The 17784-nt window shown below is 41.3% G+C and overlaps 1 protein-coding gene and 1 long non-coding RNA gene across 5 annotated transcripts in view; one reads left to right on the forward strand and one right to left on the reverse strand.

The window, feature by feature from the left end:
• GLI3 (GLI family zinc finger 3) overlaps positions 1-17784 on the forward strand; it is a 577601-nt gene that overhangs the window by 204012 nt on the left and 355805 nt on the right. For all 4 annotated transcript variants that reach the window (XR_015733897.1, XM_034416535.3, XM_034416534.3 and 1 more), the window contains one exon: positions 14696-14938. Coding sequence is in view for 3 of the 4 variants with exons in the window: in XM_034416535.3 (XP_034272426.1) it covers positions 14696-14938 (243 nt within the window). In the remaining variant the exon portion in view is untranslated. The remainder of the gene's footprint in view (positions 1-14695; positions 14939-17784) is intronic.
• On the reverse strand, positions 13791-14617 carry LOC148114171 (uncharacterized). Its single transcript, XR_015734340.1, has 2 exons — positions 14524-14617; positions 13791-13838 (listed from the first exon to the last, which is right to left on the reverse strand). It is a non-coding gene; the product is annotated as an uncharacterized LOC148114171 (long non-coding RNA).

The following is a 17784-nucleotide window of genomic DNA, read 5'->3' on the forward strand; positions in this document are numbered from 1 at the left end:
AAAATTCGAACTCATTACCGACCACAAACTGCTCCTGGGAATCATCGCGGGAGACAAATTGACACCCCCCCCATTCTGTCACCAAGAGTGCTAAGGTGGACTGAGTTCCTCGTGGCATATGACTACCAACTACAATACAAACCCGGGAAGACCATCGACTATGCCGATGCACTCAGCAGATGCCCGCTTCCAGAATCAGTGGAAGACCCGGCACCAACCACAACCACCCTGCTGATAGAAACCATGGAGAACACCCAGATCTCGGCTAGGGACATCGCAAGAGCAACAGCTAAGGACGGGACCCTGGCTCGCGTTTTGAACTGGGTATGGAAGGGATGGCCTGGGACTGTCATAGACATAGAGTTCAAACCGTTCAAAATGAGACAAACAGAACTATTGTGGGGGATAGAGTAGTCATCCCAAAAGCATTAAGGAATGATGTGCTAGACCTGTTGCATGAGGGACACCCTGGGATAGTAAAGATGAAGTTATTAGCAAGAAGCTATGTCTGGTGGCCAGGGATGGATAAAGAAATAGAGACTTGGGTATCGACTTGCACACCATGTCAGGAATCCCGGCCAGCACCACACACTGCGCCCACACATGACTGGGAGAATCCCGGAACACCGTGGTCCCGGATACACATAGATTTTGCCGGGCCATGCCAGTGAAACATGTTCCTGATCATAGTTGATGCCTACTCTAAATGGTTAGAGGTACAATTAATGACATCAACAACATCGGAGGCGGTCATCAGGGTCTTGCGGAAACTGTTTGCAACACACGGACTACCCAACCTGATAGTTTCGGACAATGGACCCCTGTTCACAGCGAACCAGTTCGAGATGTTTTTAGCCAGCCAGGGCATCCGACATGCGCTATCCGCCCCAGGGAAACCGTCCATGAATGGTTTGGCTGAAAGGATGGTGAGAACAACGAAGGAAGCCTTAGCCAGACTGGGACCAGAGGACATACAAGCGAGGATAGATAAGCTATTGACCATACAACACATTACACCGGGTGACACCACACACAGAAGCCCCACGGAGCTGCTAATGGGGAGAAAGCTACGATCCCATTTAGATAGACTGCACCCCCATTACAGTGCAGAGAAACCAGTCGATTTGACCAGCAAAATTAGACAGTTCCAAGTACGGGATAAGGTATATGCTAAAAATTTCAGCGGAAACCCCTTATGGATCCCCACAAAGATAATACAGATCACAGGGCCCCTATCCTACAGGTTAGAAACAGAAGAAGGGCAAAATTGGAAGAGACATATAGATCAACTCAGAGCCCGACTAGTCAGGAAAGACCACAAAACACAAGTAGAGACTCAGGGGAGGAGAGCAGAAAACCACACAGAAACAGACCAGGCCCTACACCAAACACCGCCAAGCGAACAACAAGAACAACTCTCAAACCTGCCAGAGGACAGCGAACACTTATCTGAAGTCCAGGAGGGAGTCACCGATGACTGCGACAGTCCACCGTTCCAGCTGGTGGGAGACGGAAGGAACACCCAACAGAATAAGTCCACGCCGGCAGCGGCAACAGAGTTCAAGAGAGTTCTGGAGGCGCTTCCAAGAGAGACACAGAACTCGACCTCTCACTCTAAGAGCGCTGGAACAACTGAACTGCACAGGTCCAGTCGTGCCCCTAGAAGGCCCGCCTACTTATGCGACTATGTGGCTTGAAAGACTCCAGGATTGGTTGGTGCTGAGGGGAGCGGTGTTGAGTATTGAATGACCATTCAAACGGAGCAATTAGAATTAAATAAAAGAAGCGGGAGATTTAGAGGAACATCAGTGGCTGAAGCCGCGGACAGTTCCCTTTAAAAGGGGCTGCTGCGGCTAGGCTTTCCCATTGCTGTACTGGAGCTAATAAAGAGCTGTTACTAAGTCACTGTCTGTGTCCTTTCTGTACCCACGATCTTGCAGTGCTTAAAAATTTCCTTATGCACAGTATCCATGGATAATATGGATGTTGGAATATTTAAAGACTCTGACCACGCAGAATTGTTACTAGAATTATATATGTTTTTGGAGAAAAAAGAAAATTGTTGGAGATATGATGAAAAATTGTATAAAAATGAGGAAGATAAGAATCATATTCTTAAGAAATGGGAAGAAAATTGGGATTGGAATGATAATGGGGAAGTCAATTATGGAACAGTTTGGGACACAATGAAAGCAATTTGTAGAGGAGAAAGTATTAAATTATCAAGTAGGAAGTATAAGAATTATAAAGTAAAAATAGAGGAAAAGAAGAAATTGATAAAAGAACTGGAAAATAGATTTCTAGAGACTAAGGATAGGAAATTATGGGAGGAACTTAAAAAAATTAAAAATAAACAAATAGTGGAAGATACAGAAATAGTTAAAAAAAAATTAAGCTATTTAAAAAGAGAATTTTTTGAATATGGTAATAAAAATTCAAAATTATTAGCAAGAATGGCGAAAGATAAAAAAGAAAAAAGAGAAATAGGTGTCCTAATAGATGAAAAAGGTAAGAGATGTTATAAAAAATTAGAGAAATGTGAAATTGTTAAAAAGATTTTTCAAGAATTATATCTTAAAAAAGAAATTGATAATTGTAAATTAAAAAATTTCTTAGAAAAATATGGTCAGAAGAAAATTGATAATAAATATAAAGAAAAAATGGAAAAGGATATTACCTCTGAGAAAATTAAAGATGTGATTCAGAAGCTAAAACTTGGAAAATCTCCAGGTGAGGATGGATTTTCCATTGCGCTGCTCCTCCAATCCATGGACGGGTAGTATCTTCTAGTTGCTGGGCAGAACTGAGTGCAGATCTCTTCCCAATTGGCTGGCCACGCCCACAGCGTCCAATCATCTCTAGTCTTTCTCACTTAGTTGCTGTGAGAACTGGAGAAATTGAGTGCTCTGTTTAAAGATAGATCCTTCCCTTATTTTTATTATTTTATTTTATTATTTTTGTGTCTCCTTCTGAATATTTTTGCCTGCTGCTGGAAGGGAAAGGTTTGGGGCTCCAAACCTTTCTGTTGGTCTCCTCGCCCGGCGAGACAGCAGTGCACCGGATTCCGACCCGGCTGGGCGGATCCGTGTTGCAGATAGCCGCTGACAGCGTGGTTGCTGCCGGGGGGAGTCTTGAACAACCGGCCCCTCCGCTTGTCAATTAGTGGCTCCGGAGTGCTTGCCTGGCCTGGAGGCAGCCTCCGAGACTTGCGCTCATCAGCTGTGAGGCGTGGCGTGCTTTCCGCGCCCTCCAAACCGAGCGCCGACGGTGAGGGCGATTTCGAGCCGCTGGACACTCTCGCTGGCTCCGCTTCATTTGTGAGGCCTCTACACCGTCGAAAGTGTGAAGCAGCACCTCAGAGGTAGTGTCGGGGCCGAGAGCCGCCATTTTGGGCTTGCTTCTTGCCGGCGTGGCAACCGCCATTTTGTGGGGGCGTGATTGACAGCTGAGCCACAGGAGGCCTTCAGAGCAGCGGCGTTGGTTTCCTACCGCCCCAATCAGCCTGGAACTTTGGCCTTTGGGCTTGATTTGTATGATTGCTGTCAAGTCTGCATTAATAGCTGCATATTAATCAATTGACATTTTGTACTTATATTTCCTGAACTTTACTATCAGGGGTAGAGCTCAGCAGCTTCTGAGCCACTTGTACCCCAAATATTTGTCTTTACTGTGGGCGACATCCTGTTTGGTGAGCCTCGGTGTGACATTTGATTAAGCTACCCGCCTCTATCGAGGGCTGATATCACGTTGGGAGGATGGCGGATTTGGCCTTGTCGTCTGACTCAGAAGGTGCTAGCAACTACCCCCCTCCCGAACGTAGATCTAGGCCAAAAAAGGCTAAATCCAAGTCACGCAACACCCAACCTTCATCTAAGGTGTCTGCAGCAAACAAGGCGGAGCAAAGGAGACATCAAGCCTTGGAGAGACAATTTGAACGGGCTCAACAACAACAACTCTCAGAATTGCCTGAACAATCCTTCTGTTCTGAAGAACGGGCAAGTACTTCCAGGGACCTTCAGCCCAGGCCCTCCTCTTCCTTGCATCGTTCTAGGGGCGTCTCTGCGTCGCTGCCTGACGTCTCCATACTCCGCAATATTCCGGAGGCTACCTTTACTCCTACGGCAGTGGGACTCTGCCCGGAGGTGCCCACCGATCCTGCGAGCCTTCATTCCATTTTATCTGATGCGTTGGCAAAGATCCTGGCGGCGGGCATCCAACAGGAGAAGGCAGATGTGGTTTCCGAGGTTGCTCCTTCACAAGCTCAGGCCTCAGCTCAGGTGCCTCATTCCATCAGACACCATACACAAGATTCCTCCTCTGAGGAAGTTGAGGAGGGAGAAATTTGTCCGGAGGACATACAATTCTCGGATGATGACGACCTTCCACCTGAGAAACCGGCATTTAAGAACTTATTCTGGCCTTCTCTCTTCAAGTCCTTGCTCCACAAGGCCAAGAGGGCCACCAAATTTGGTATTTCTGACGTGGGGGCGGACAAAGCGGACCAGTCCTCGACTCCCATTGACTCGCTTTTCCAGGTGTCTGAGCAGGATCCTGACGTGATTCCTTGCCCTCCACTGCTTTCTAACGTTATAAAATCTGCATTTGGTCAGCCAGGATCACTGACCTCTCCGAGCGGCTTAGACAGGCGACTGTATGCGGCTGACAAGGAGTTGGATGACATCCTGGCCATGCCTTCGGTGGACCCTCCAGTCGCTAATTTGTCCTCTCCTGCCCTGATGACTTCAGATGTGGTTGATGGCCTCAAGGCAGAGGACCGTAAGATGGAATTGGGTTTCCGAAAAGCACACCAAGCGGTGGCTTGGGCCATCAAGGCAGCCACAGCGACTTCATTCTTTAACAGGGCCTCCCTGATCTGGCTCCGCCAGCTTCAGGAAAGGTTGCCTCCCACTGATACGAGACTCCACCAAGATATTAATAAATTGGTGGCCGCCACAGAGTATTCGGCAGATGCCTCACTCACAGTGGCCAAGTTTGCCTCGCGGGCCATAGCAGCGACGGTGACAAATCGACGGCTCTTCTGGCTGCGCAATTCGAGGGCCGATAACAAGGCAAAGTGGAAGTTGGTGGCACCTTTCTCAGCTCCCTCTCTTTTTGGCGATTGCTTGACCCCGATCCTGATTGAGGACAAGGACAAACGCAAAGTCCTACCTTCCTCTTCATCTTCCTACCGCAAACCTGAGCGAAGATTTCAGCCTTATGCTCCGCGCCAGTCCTTTCGATCCTACTCGGCTGGAGGCGGCCAATACTTTCCGAGATCATACACCCAGACCTCTGACGGAACCTAAGACAGGCAGCCCTTTCGGGACAGGGGAAGGTCCCTCTCCCAATCGAAGCGTCCCTTCAGAGGAGCCGGGTACCGTCCGGCTCGTAGAGGCAAGTGGCTCGCTACATCCAGGTCCCATTGGAGGTCGTCTCCAGCTCTTCCATCTCCAGTGGGACCTCTCTACGACGGACGCTTGGATCCGCAACTTAATTCGTCACAGTCTTTGCATCGAGTTCCATACCACACCACCGAACAGATTTAGGCGCTGCCCTATTCCTCGCTGTCCGGTTCAAAGACGCCTCATGGAGGCAGAGATATCACATCTACTCTCGATCAATGCGGTGGAACCAGTTCCCAGGGGTCAGGAGCGTACCGGATTCTACGCTACCTTGTTTCTGGTGCCCAAGTCATCCGGGGGCCACAGAGGAATATTAAAACTAAAACGGCTCAATCAATTTGTACTTTATCGAAGGTTCAAAATGCAGTCGCTCAGGTCGATTCTGTATTCCATTAGACAAGGGGATTATCTGCAATCTGTGGACCTACGCGAAGCGTACCTCCATGTCCCAATTCACCCCCTGCATCGTCGCTATCTCAGATTCGAGTACAACGGCATGCATTTTCAATATTGTGCGATGCCTTTCGGCCTTTCCTCTGCACCGAGAACCTTCACGAAACTAGTAGCGGTCATAGCGGCCACCGTCAGAGCCCGCTCAATACTTCTACTGTGGTATCTAGACGACATTCTGGTCTTGTCTCCATCCCCTTCACAAGCGAGGATCGACATGGAGGTAGTTCTACAAACCTTCCAGGCCCACGGGTTCTCCATCAACCATCAGAAGAGTCATTTGATCCCTACGACCCGCCTCCAACATTTGGGAACGGTGATCGACTCAAGACTGGGTCAGGTGTTCCTATCTCCAGATCGCATTCTAGATATACGGACAATGGTGATCAGGTACAGGCCCAGAGGAAGGTGTCACTCCTTTTACTGACCCAATTGTTAGGGAAGTTGATCTCGTGCATATTCGTAGTGCCTTGGGCACGCAGGCACTCCCGGCCTCTCCAATGGCTGTTACTGCCCTTTCAAAAGGCGAATCGAAGTACGTCCACCTATCAGATTCGACTACCCCCGCAGACACGACTATCCCTCACGTGGTGGAAGTCCCCCGCGCTTCAAAAAGGGTGCTTCTTCCTCGAGACAGAGCGTCTGGTACTGACCACCGATGCGAGCCTTCTGGGTTGCGGAGCCCACCTCCAAAACGATATGGTTCAAGGACGGTGGTCCCTAGCGGAGCGGTCGAACAGCATCAATTGGCTGGAGTTGAGGGCTGTTCGTCTCGCTCTGCGCCATTTCAGCAGGACCTTGGAGGGACACCATGTGCTAGTCCGAACGGACAACGTTGCGACCAAGGCTCACATAAATCGGGAGGGGGGCACACAATCCAGACCCCTGATGCTGGAATTGGAAAAGCTGTTAGCTTGGGCGGAACGCCACACGGCATCTCTGGTGGCGGACCACATCTCAGGACAAGCCAATGTCACCGCGGATTGGCTCAGCAGGGAACACATCGACCCTGCAGAGTGGACTCTGAATCCTGCCATTTTCAAGCAGATTGTACGTCATTTCGGCCTTCACAGGCGGACCTGTTTGCGACTCCCGAGAACGCACAGCTTCCGAGATATTTCACACGCTACCCAACAGCTGGAGCAGAAGACTTCGACGCTCTACACTGTCACTGGCCCCCAGGCCTCCTATGTGCGTTCCCTCCCTTCCCCCTGATTCCACGTCTCATTCGGAAACTTCTACTCGAAAAGGCCGAACTGATCCTGATTGCTCCCCAGTGGCCTCGCAGACCCTGGTATGCCGACCTCATGGAACTGTCCATTCTACCATCTTGGATGATTCCTCCTGCGACAAACCTCCTCAGCCAGGGAACCATCTACCATCCAGATCCGGGGTGGCTCCGATTAACCGCCTGGCGCTTGAGCGGTTGCAACTCCGGAAGGACAGACTGTCTGAGGATGTCATCCGTGTGATTCAGTCAGCCAGGCGTCCGTCGACTACTAGGATTTATGAAGCGTCTTGGAGATCCTTCTCTACCTGGTGCTCTGGGCATCACGTTGATCCGACTTCTGCGGATATCCCTGACGTCATGGACTTCTTACATGGAGGCTTGGCTAAGGGCCTGGCCCCCGCCATGCTTCGACGCCAGGTAGCCGCTCTTTCAACAGTCCTCGCATGTGAAAGCCACCGTACTCTATCACAAAATCCACGAATCAAATCCTTCTTACACGGGGCTACCAACATTTCTCCACCGGTTGTACATCGGTACCCGTCGTGGGACCTCACTCTTGTACTTCAGGCTCTTACCACCGCGCCCTTCGAACCGTTAGCTTTGGTGTCTCTAAAATTTTTGACACTGAAGGTCGCTTTTCTACTGGCCATTACGTCAGCGAGGCGGTTTTCCGAACTCACTGCTCTTTCAGTAAGAAAAGACTTGTGCATCTTTTACACTACAGGGTGGTGATGCGCTTGGATCCGACTTTCTTGACTAAAGTAAACTCGCATTTCCACAGGGCGCAAGATTTAGTCCTTCCTAACTTTTGTCCGAATCTTCGCCACCAGGCCGAGTCTCTCTGGCACACCCTGGACGTTCGGAGGGCCCTTCGCCGTTATATTAGACGCACCAAATCCTTTCGTCAGACAGAGTCCTTACTGGTCTCCTTCACCCCTTCTTCGATGGGACGTAAGGTTTCATCGGCTACGGTTGCAAGATGGATCAAAGCGTGCATTTCGATTACCTATGACAGCCAGGCCCGTCCTCGCCCGGCTAGGATTTATGCTCATTCAACACACAGTGCGGCAGCTTCAGCAGCTTGGGCCACAAATGCTTCAGTATTAGAGGTTTGTCGGGCTGCCTCGTGGGCTTCGACTACCTCGTTTGTCAGACACTATAAAATCGACAAATATGCTTCAGCTGATGCTGCCTTTGGACGTAGGGTCCTACAACAGGTGGCTACGACCCGAGGAGAGAACGACAGTCAGCCCCCCACCCAGGGCAATTGAACTCGGGTACATCCCGTCCATGGATTGGAGGAGCAGCGCAATGGAAAACGGACGTTGCTCACCTGAACGTCCATTTTCGGGGTGCTGCGACTCCAATCCATACCCACCCTGGGTCTGCCTGTTTCTGTTGCTTTTACATGTGTTCTCGTTGACTCTTATGATTCCTTAGTTCTATGCCTTCGTGAGGAAAGACTGGAGATGATTGGACGCTGTGGGCGTGGCCAGCCAATTGGGAAGAGATCTGCACTCAGTTCTGCCCAGCAACTAGAAGATACTACCCGTCCATGGATTGGAGTTGCAGCGCCCCGAAAATGGACGTTCAGGTGAGCAACGTCCGTTACCAGCAGAATTTTATAAAGAGTTTAAAGGAACTTTGATCCCAAAATTACAGAAATTGTATAATAAGATATTACATGGAGATGATATTCCCACGTCCTGAAATAGAACAATTATATCCTTAATCCCGAAACCAGGTAAAGATTAGAAAAAATTGAATCCTATCGGCCCATTTCCTTGATTAACCAAGATGCTAAGATATTTACTGCAATTGTAGCAAATAGATTGAATAATTTTATAGATAAATATATAAACCATAATCAAGTAGGTTTTGTTAAAGGGCGTTATATGTGTGATTTAGTTAGAAGAGTATTAAATGTTATTGAGAATAATGGTGATAAGATAGGTCAGTGGTTCTCAACCTTCCTAATGCCGCGACCCTTTAATACAGTTCCTCATGTTGTGGTGACCCCCAACCAGGGGTGGGTTCTAAATTTTTTTACTACCGGTTCTGTGGGCGTGGCTTATTTTGTGGGTGTGGCTTGGAGGTCATGTGACTGGGTGGGCGTGGCTAGCTGATCATGTGACCGGGTGGCCATGGCTATATGTATAGGGACTACTCAGAGGGCTGAAAAAAGTCATTTCTGACAGGTCCTTGCACTTTTGACTGGTCCTCACACTTATGACCATCCTCACATTTATGCCTGTGCAGCATTCTTAACAACCATGTCACTCATTTCACAACTGCTTCTCTTCCACATGGTATAAGATAGGGCAAAAAACGTAAAATATGAGGACAGTCGTAAATTCGAGGACTGGTCAAAAGTGCGAGGACCAGTCAAAAATAACTTTTTCAGCCCTTTGAGTAGTCCATATGCATAAATGGATACAGCAATAGAGAGGGATGAAGGAAGGGAAGGGAAATTAGAGTAGGAGTGAGGGTAAGAGAGGGAGGAAGAGAGGAGGAGAAGGAGAAAGGAAGAGGAAGTAGGGAGGAGAAGAAGAGGGGGAGGAAGAGAAAGTAAGAAGGAAAGAAAAGAGAGAGGTGGTAGGTTGAGGAGAAAGATTGCTGTACAATAAAAAAGATGAAAGGGAAGAAAGCCAACCCCAAACAAATATTAAGATATTAAGATAAAGAATGAATTGTTAAACTTTAAAGAATAAAAGAGAACAAATAGCAATAAATAGCAATAATTAGAAACACACATACAAACATACAACGTATTTTCTTTGAACAGAGTATTTGGCCGGTTCACAAATTTAAACAGTTGTAGGAGGTTAGCATCCACCCCTTTCCTAGAAGAATGAAATATTTTGGGAAATATTAAAAAGGCAGAATATTGTATTTCCCTACCTGGATGAGAAATGGAGAAGCATATTTTACAGACAAAGCAACTCCCACCTTCCTGCCCCCCACCCTTTGTTAATGGGCCAGAGGCAGAAACTCAATCCTTTGTCAAAGGACATTTGCAACACAATAGCAACAGAAACTAACACAATGGGCCCCATCAAGCCATGTGATCCTGTCCACCATTAAACCATCTTTCCAAGCAGTCTCCATGTTTCCAGTGTCTTTTTCCCCACTTGGAGCAGAACCCAGAAGGATATTTCTTCCAACACAGTATTTAGTCATTTCAATTAAATTTACAATTTTTATATTTCCTTTTTACCATATTTATTCCTCATCTATTTTTTAAAAAACCAATATTACCCTTCATCCTCATCTCTAATCTTAATCAAATTCAATTTTTCCCTTCTATTCTATATTATACCCCTTCCCATTGTCATCTATTTTTATATCCATCCTCACATTGGTTAATTATGTAATACAGTTGTTTAATACAAATTCAACATTTTAATATAAATCAATTAGTTATATAGCTACCTTTTTTGTATATTAATCAATATGAACATGAATATTCCAGTTATTTCCATGCAATCCAATTTCTTACAAATCAATTAATTATATTTACCAATAATAATAAACCAAATAATTTCCCCCATATATTCCTCCAAACCACAACTTAACCATTTCTGCTTTCAACACAATATACAATTAATAGTATCTCAATTATTACAATTCCCTAGTTAAATAGAGCTTTTTTTCTTCTGTGTTTTAAAATCTTGAACCTCCTCTTGCCCTAAATTTCCCATTGTTTGCAGTTTGCACCTACCTTTTTTGGTGAGGAAAAAGAAATCTCTCTGCCTCATTTTGTCATGTTGCAGCCAAGATCCTGCTTACTTTCAATTTCCCTTTCTCAGCATAGCTGGGGGGGGGGAAATCTGCTCCAGGAATTGACCTCTTTGCAGCTAGCTAGCAACAGAGCCCTCCGCAAAACAGCTGAGAGTAGGGCGGCTCTTTGAAGCCCCGCGGCAAGAATTTAAAGTTTTTTTCCCCTCTAGCCATCAGCTGGGACTCCGGAGGCAGCAATAGATTGGGAGTGGGCGGGGTAAGCGAACGGCGATCCAGCAAAGGGTGAGGGTGAGTGAAGGAGTGGGGGGGGGGAGAGAGGGCTTTGGCGACCCCTGGGAAATGGCCGTTCGACCCCCAAAGGGGTCGCGATCCCCAGATTGAGAACCGCTGAGATAGGTATTCTTGCCTTGGATATTTTTAAAGCCTTTGATTCTATACAATGGGATACTATAAAATAAATGATTTCTGCATTAGGATTTGGTAATAAATTTATTCATATTATTTCCAAATTGTACCAGAGGGGTACGGCAAGAGTGAAGGTAAATGGTATATTTACACAAGATATAAATTTGGAAGCAGGGACAAGACAGGGTTGTCCCCTGTCTCCGATCCTATTTTTATTAGCAATGGAAATTTTAACAACTTTGATTGAAGAGGATTCAGAATTAATAGGTTATAAAGGCGTCAAAGTTCATTTATATGCAGATGACACTCTTGTCATTTTAAATAATATTACAAATGATATAAAAAGTGTTCAAATACATTTGGAAGAATTTGAAGATATGACTGGTTTGAAAGTAAATTGGGTAAAATCAGAATTATTAATGGAAATTGATAGGGAAAATAAATTAGAAAAATTACAAAATCAATTTGGAATTAGGATAAAGGATAATTTAAGATATTTAGGTATTATACTTTCACTTAAAATTAAAAATTTAAAGAAACTAAATTATGACATAGTAACAAAAGAAATTGAAGAGAAAATTGGGAAATATAAAAAACTTAAGTTATCTTGGTTTGGTAGAGTAGCCTTATGTAAAATGATGTTACTTCCTAAATTTAACTTTTTATTCGAGATGCTTCCGATTTTTTTAACCGAGAAGGACATTGAAGTATATAAAAAAAAATTAGATAAATTTTGTAATGGGGATAAAAAACCAAGATTGATTAAGAAAATGTGGTATCAGAACCAAAAACAAAGTGGTTTAGGAATTCCAAAATTATTAAACTATTATAGAGCATTTAATATAAAAACAGTAGTAAAAATTTTAAAAGGAGATGTTAAACTTTGGGGTAATTTGGAAATGAAGGAAATAAAGAAGTTTGGTTACAAATGGTTTTTGGAAAATTTTAAAGGTAAGGTTAAAATTTGTAATTATTGGTTAAATAGTCTGACTAAAAATTGGGACAGAGTAGCAAAAAAATTAATACCAGACGTATTGTATTTAGGTAAACTGAAAGAGAATTGCCCAATGAAATTAAATAGTAACAGAGAGAGGATTATAATAGAAGAGAAAGTGGAAACAATTAGTGAATGGTTGAAATTTATAGAAAATGAAATGAGGAAAGAGGAAATTTATGGAAAATTAAACATTAATTGGTTTGAAAGAATTCAAATGAAGAAATGGAATAGGAAATGCAAAGAAAGGAATGATGAGAGTAGAAAGGAAACGGAATTTGAAAATTTGACAACTCGAATAATAAAAGATGAAATTGGGCCAAAGGGATTAGTTAGTAAAATTTATAAAATTATTAACTTTGATAATAATTCACAAAGGGTAATGAAAGAGAATTGGGTAAAAGAACTGGGTATTGAAATTTCTGATCAAAATTGGAATATGAACTGGGTTAGTAGAATAATGAGGACATTATCAATAAGGATTAAAGAACATAACTATAAAGTCATTTGGAAGTGGTATTTGACCCCAATAAGACTTTTTCAAATGGATAATAAAGTGGATAAAATGTGTTGGAGATGTAAAGTGGAACTCGGGACATATGCTCATATGTGGTGTAAATGTAATGGGGTTGAACTTTTTTGGTTTAGGATAGAAAATGAAATATTTGAAATTATTAAGAAAAGGGTCAAATTGAAATTGGAAACCATATTATTATTAATATTGAATAAAACAACATTAACAACTGGAGAAAGAGAATTGGTGAGGACTTCAGTTATAATGGGGAGAATTATAATTGCTAGATATTGGAAATTAAATGTTGACTTAAAATTAGAAGAATGGTACAATGAAACATGGAAATTTGCATTAAATGATAAATTGACTTGTGATATTAAAATTAGAAGTGGTATATATATAGAAAATGTTTTTTGGAACACTTGGCAACCATTTGTGGACTTTGCACTTGGGAGATTGGATGAATCGGCACCAGTACCTTATCAAAGAGATTTCTGGAAGAATTGAAGACTTCAAGTTCCTAAAACTTCCTTTCCGTTTGTATAGCACGTTGGGGGAAATTTTTTTTTCTTTCCTTACTATTGATTTTTTGTATTGATTTTTTTTCCTTTTTGTTATTCTTTAACAATAAAAATATAATAAAAAATTTAAAAAAAATTCTTATGTATTTTATAACTATTAAACAATAAGTAGCCATATTCTTGGAATTTAGTAGGTTTATCTTCCTTATTTACAGTACCTAAATGGGATATAGGCAATTTCACACATTATATAGTAGTAACAGTATATGAAACTTGTGTAAACATCTGTTATGGATATTCACTGATTTAGGGACTGTAGGCAACTATAATTCCCAGGTTTGATAGATTATGTTTATAAATAATTTTGCTGATTTACATTTTAGATGAGTATTTAAAATGTCTTAAATGTATTTTCAACTATAAGAAATGGGAATTGCTTTTTGTTAAAGATAAAATCTTCATTGCAGATATCTAAAAAGCATTTTTAGAAAGGTTGCTAGCATTTTAAAATGTCAGGATGAAAACAAGCCACCTGTATTAATCTTGTTTCTTTTAAGTGTTGCAATGAGATATGCTGCCACTGAAAGAGAAATAGAATATGGCAATATTAGCTTGGGAAAACATATTCCACTTTCTATTTGAGTTATACTTGGGATCTTTCAGAACCATTCTGCTACGAATTCTAGTGCAAATTCATAAACTTTGTCAAGTCTGCTGCTTTCTCTTATTTTGTATGGACAGATGGGATACTTGAGAATATAAAGTTACAATGCTTGTAGAAAAAGAATATTGATTGAATTGAATTGGATCTACAGTTGCCAACCATGTTTTATAATCTGTGTTCATAAATATGTGTTGGGGTACATATTGAGATAACTTTTCAGGTAGTAAATGCTGACTGTGTGACTTTTCTGCCCCCAAATTCTGTATCATGTAGTTTCATATGTTCAATGCGCGTTTATTAGAAGTCCTTCATTTTTTCAAAAATGTAATAACTATATTTTTCTTTAATGGCATGGAGCTTTCTGTTTCCAACAATCTCTCCTTTTTGGATATGAAGGACCATGCTGGGAAGTATAAAGCGCAGTAGGTAGCTAAGCTTGATTTAGTTTCTGCTAGCAGGGGTCTTCTGTGATTTGTGACAAATTGTTTTTCCCCCCAAAACTTCTAAACCTTCTTGTCCCAGAAATGTGGTGTGGGTGGACTCCCTGGTAAATGCATTAAGGAATGGGTTGAATATGCTATCCAGTGTAAATCCAACTTGCATTTAATGATTTAGATTCCTTCGCTTTTTTTTAGGAAACTTTTTTCATAACTACACATGTGCTTGCTTCTTTAAAGGGCTGGGAAAACTTGTAAAGAAAACTTTGATTGAATGCCATAGCTGGGTTAAAAGTTTCACTTCTTTCTTTCTCCAATTTGTCTTTTCCTCCCTAGAGGATGAAAGTCCTGGACAAACCTATCACAGAGAGAGAAGAAACACAATTACAATGCAGCCACAAAGTGGACAAGGCCTCAGTAAAATCAGTGAAGAACCTTCCACATCTAGTGAAGAAAGGGCTTCTTTAATCAAAAAGGAGATCCATGGATCTGTATCACACTTTCCTGAGCCTTCAGTACCTTATCGTGGGACAGTCTTTGCCATGGATCCCAGAAATGGCTATATGGATCCTCCTTATCGTAAGTGCTTAGAAATTACAACATATTCATTTTTGTTAAAATCATATGAGAAAGTTTTACTACCTCTTATTTTCCCTAGCATTTTCCCTAGCAGCAGTATTTTAATCCTGCTGCAAAAAGGTTCATATATATATAAGTTGATTATATATACCAATTACAATTCGGTTTTGAGAAAGTGAAGGTGGTAGTCAGAGAAGGAGAGAAGAAGAAAGAATTTACAGTTAATAAAAGATGCATATTCCAAAATGTTTTCTGAATAAGTTGAGTTCAATCGTTCTTTGCTACATTGTGTCCTTACGCTGCTCGTGTTTAATCCTAAAAACTGTACAAGAAATAAAAAGAATTTTTATATTCTAACTTTCTTAGATTTACTAGCATGCAGAAAGCAGGACATGATAGGAAGTATTAAAAAGTGATGTCTTTTTCTTTCACAAAAATTGAAGAGGATTCTTTGACATGTTATTTTTTTATAGTGATGGAAGTGTGCCGACAAGGACATTGGCTCTACTCCCAACTATAATATAACAAAAATGGCAGAACATTATGAATTGCAACTTTGGAATTCTTTTTTTTTTTTCTTATTGAAAAAGTTTTTCAAATACAAATTTTTTCCCCCTTTCCCCCCCCTCCTCCCTAACTCCCCCTCCCCCTCCCCTCCCCCTGTGGCTTCTCCAAAATAAAACCCAAGTTAATAACAGATTATATAATACTTTACCATCCTTTTACTCCACCCCCCATATACTGACCCTTTCTTTCTAACAATATTATTATATCCCCCTTATACTATACATTTCAAAGCAACATTCAACTGTAAAATTATATAATAAATCCTAATTTAGCAATTTCATCTATTCAGCTCACAATCTATCCATTTCCTCCTCCCCCATGCATATATCTCTTAATTCAAATCTTTTATGTATATTAATATAGCATAACATCCCTTTTCCTAAACTAAACAATCAGTAAGCTAACCTATCTCCACCCTTCTAACAATATTATTATATCCCCCTTATACTATGCAAAGCAACATTCAGCTGTAAAATTATATAATAAATCCTAATTTAGCAAAATCTTTTACGTATATTGATATAACATAACATAACATCCCTTTTCCTAAACTAAACAATCAATAAACTAACCTATCTCCACCCACTTTCCTACAGGTCTACATACATAATATTTTCAATATCTTTATTCTTCTGCCCACACCACTAAAAAATATTTACATATATATATATAAAATCCTCAAATGACTTTAAATTTGTAATCCATATGATATCTTCTGTAATGTCTCTTAACTGGATTGTTAATTCCATTACCCATGTTAGGGTAACATCACATCCTAATTCCAACAGTATGTTCGGTATCTTCAATTACCATCTGCCCCCATCGATAGTAAATGTTTTCATATATAAAAAACCACCCGAGTGACTTTATATTTATATTCCATATAGTGTCTTCTATAATGTCTTCCATCTAAATTATTAATTCCAACCATTGTGTTAGGGTAACAGCCAGATCTTCTGCATGCCCCAATCCCATAGTTCTCTTGCCTTATAGCTCAACATAAACGTAATCCATTTGTCAGAGTCCAATATAGAAAATTCCAATCCACTCAATTTAAGGCCATCTTCCACATCCCAGAAGTACAGCACTGCAGAGATCTGTCACTCTCATCAAAATAGTATAAACCAATACTTTGCCTCAACTATATTTTCATATATTCAATCGTCTCTTACGTAACTGGCAGCAACTTTGGAATTCTTGATCAGGCAGTAACATACAGTTAAAAAGTTAAGTGACCCCTGGGCACAGATGTTAGTGATTGTTATACAAGTAACTTCCAATTAGAAACAGATGAGAAAACCCCACACTTTAAATGTCTCTACACTCTGTGCCTGTAAAAAAAAATATGTTTCTACATCTCGAAGACTCAGCCTCTATTTTAAGAAGATACTTAAGAAGACAAATGCACATTAGTAGCTTTCCCATTAAAATTTATTGAGCATCCTTATCTTTAAAATTTTATTATTCTGAAAAACCATTAAACAGCAAATAACCAGAATACCCTATGTGTTTATATTTATGGATAAATGTGTACTTTTTTGGGCCATAATAAAAATCACAGTTTGCTGCATTTGTATTAAGATGAAAACTAAATGGTTTTCAGAGCATGAATTTGATTTATACTCACTTGGAATGATAAATTGTTCATTAAGACTAAGTTGCAGCAAGTATAGAATGTCTCCTCCCTCCAGCTCCCAATAATTTTTATGAATTGTTGTCATCAAATATTTTCTGCTTTACAAGATCTAAAAAGATCTCAGATCTTTTAAGATCTTGTATTACAGACATCTGGTGCCAAAATATTTTTGCAGTAGTTTTCAGTTAGAGATATTTCAGATTATTATATTTTATATAATGCCCAAAAATGTTAAAATATGACCATTGTATCTGGCAGTGTTTCTTTTGCAACAGTATATATTTTTATAACTGCAAATGAGATGTATATATGTTTTAAAGCCTTTTTTAAATATGGGAAAAAAACTACTTTATCCTTCAACATTGATGTGTCTTCTTTTAAGTATTACAGTATTGTAATACTTTAAGTATTATAATACTGAAATATTACAGTATTACAGTATCATAATCAGTAAACTAAATGTAATTTTGTCAAAATGGAGATTAAGGATCAATTTATGCAAGATAATATGTGGCAAACATTGATGTGTTTCCTATCATTTGGTATCTTTGTTAGCATTTTCAACCGATACGTTAGCTGAAATGTGCCATTTTAATATGCCAAAAAAACTTCTTTTAGACTTTATATCATTGCTTTATTAATG

This window comes from Pantherophis guttatus, chromosome 4, assembly GCF_059756535.1.
Source record: "Pantherophis guttatus breed Tessera chromosome 4, ASM5975653v1, whole genome shotgun sequence".
Taxonomy (NCBI): Eukaryota; Metazoa; Chordata; class Lepidosauria; order Squamata; family Colubridae; genus Pantherophis; species Pantherophis guttatus.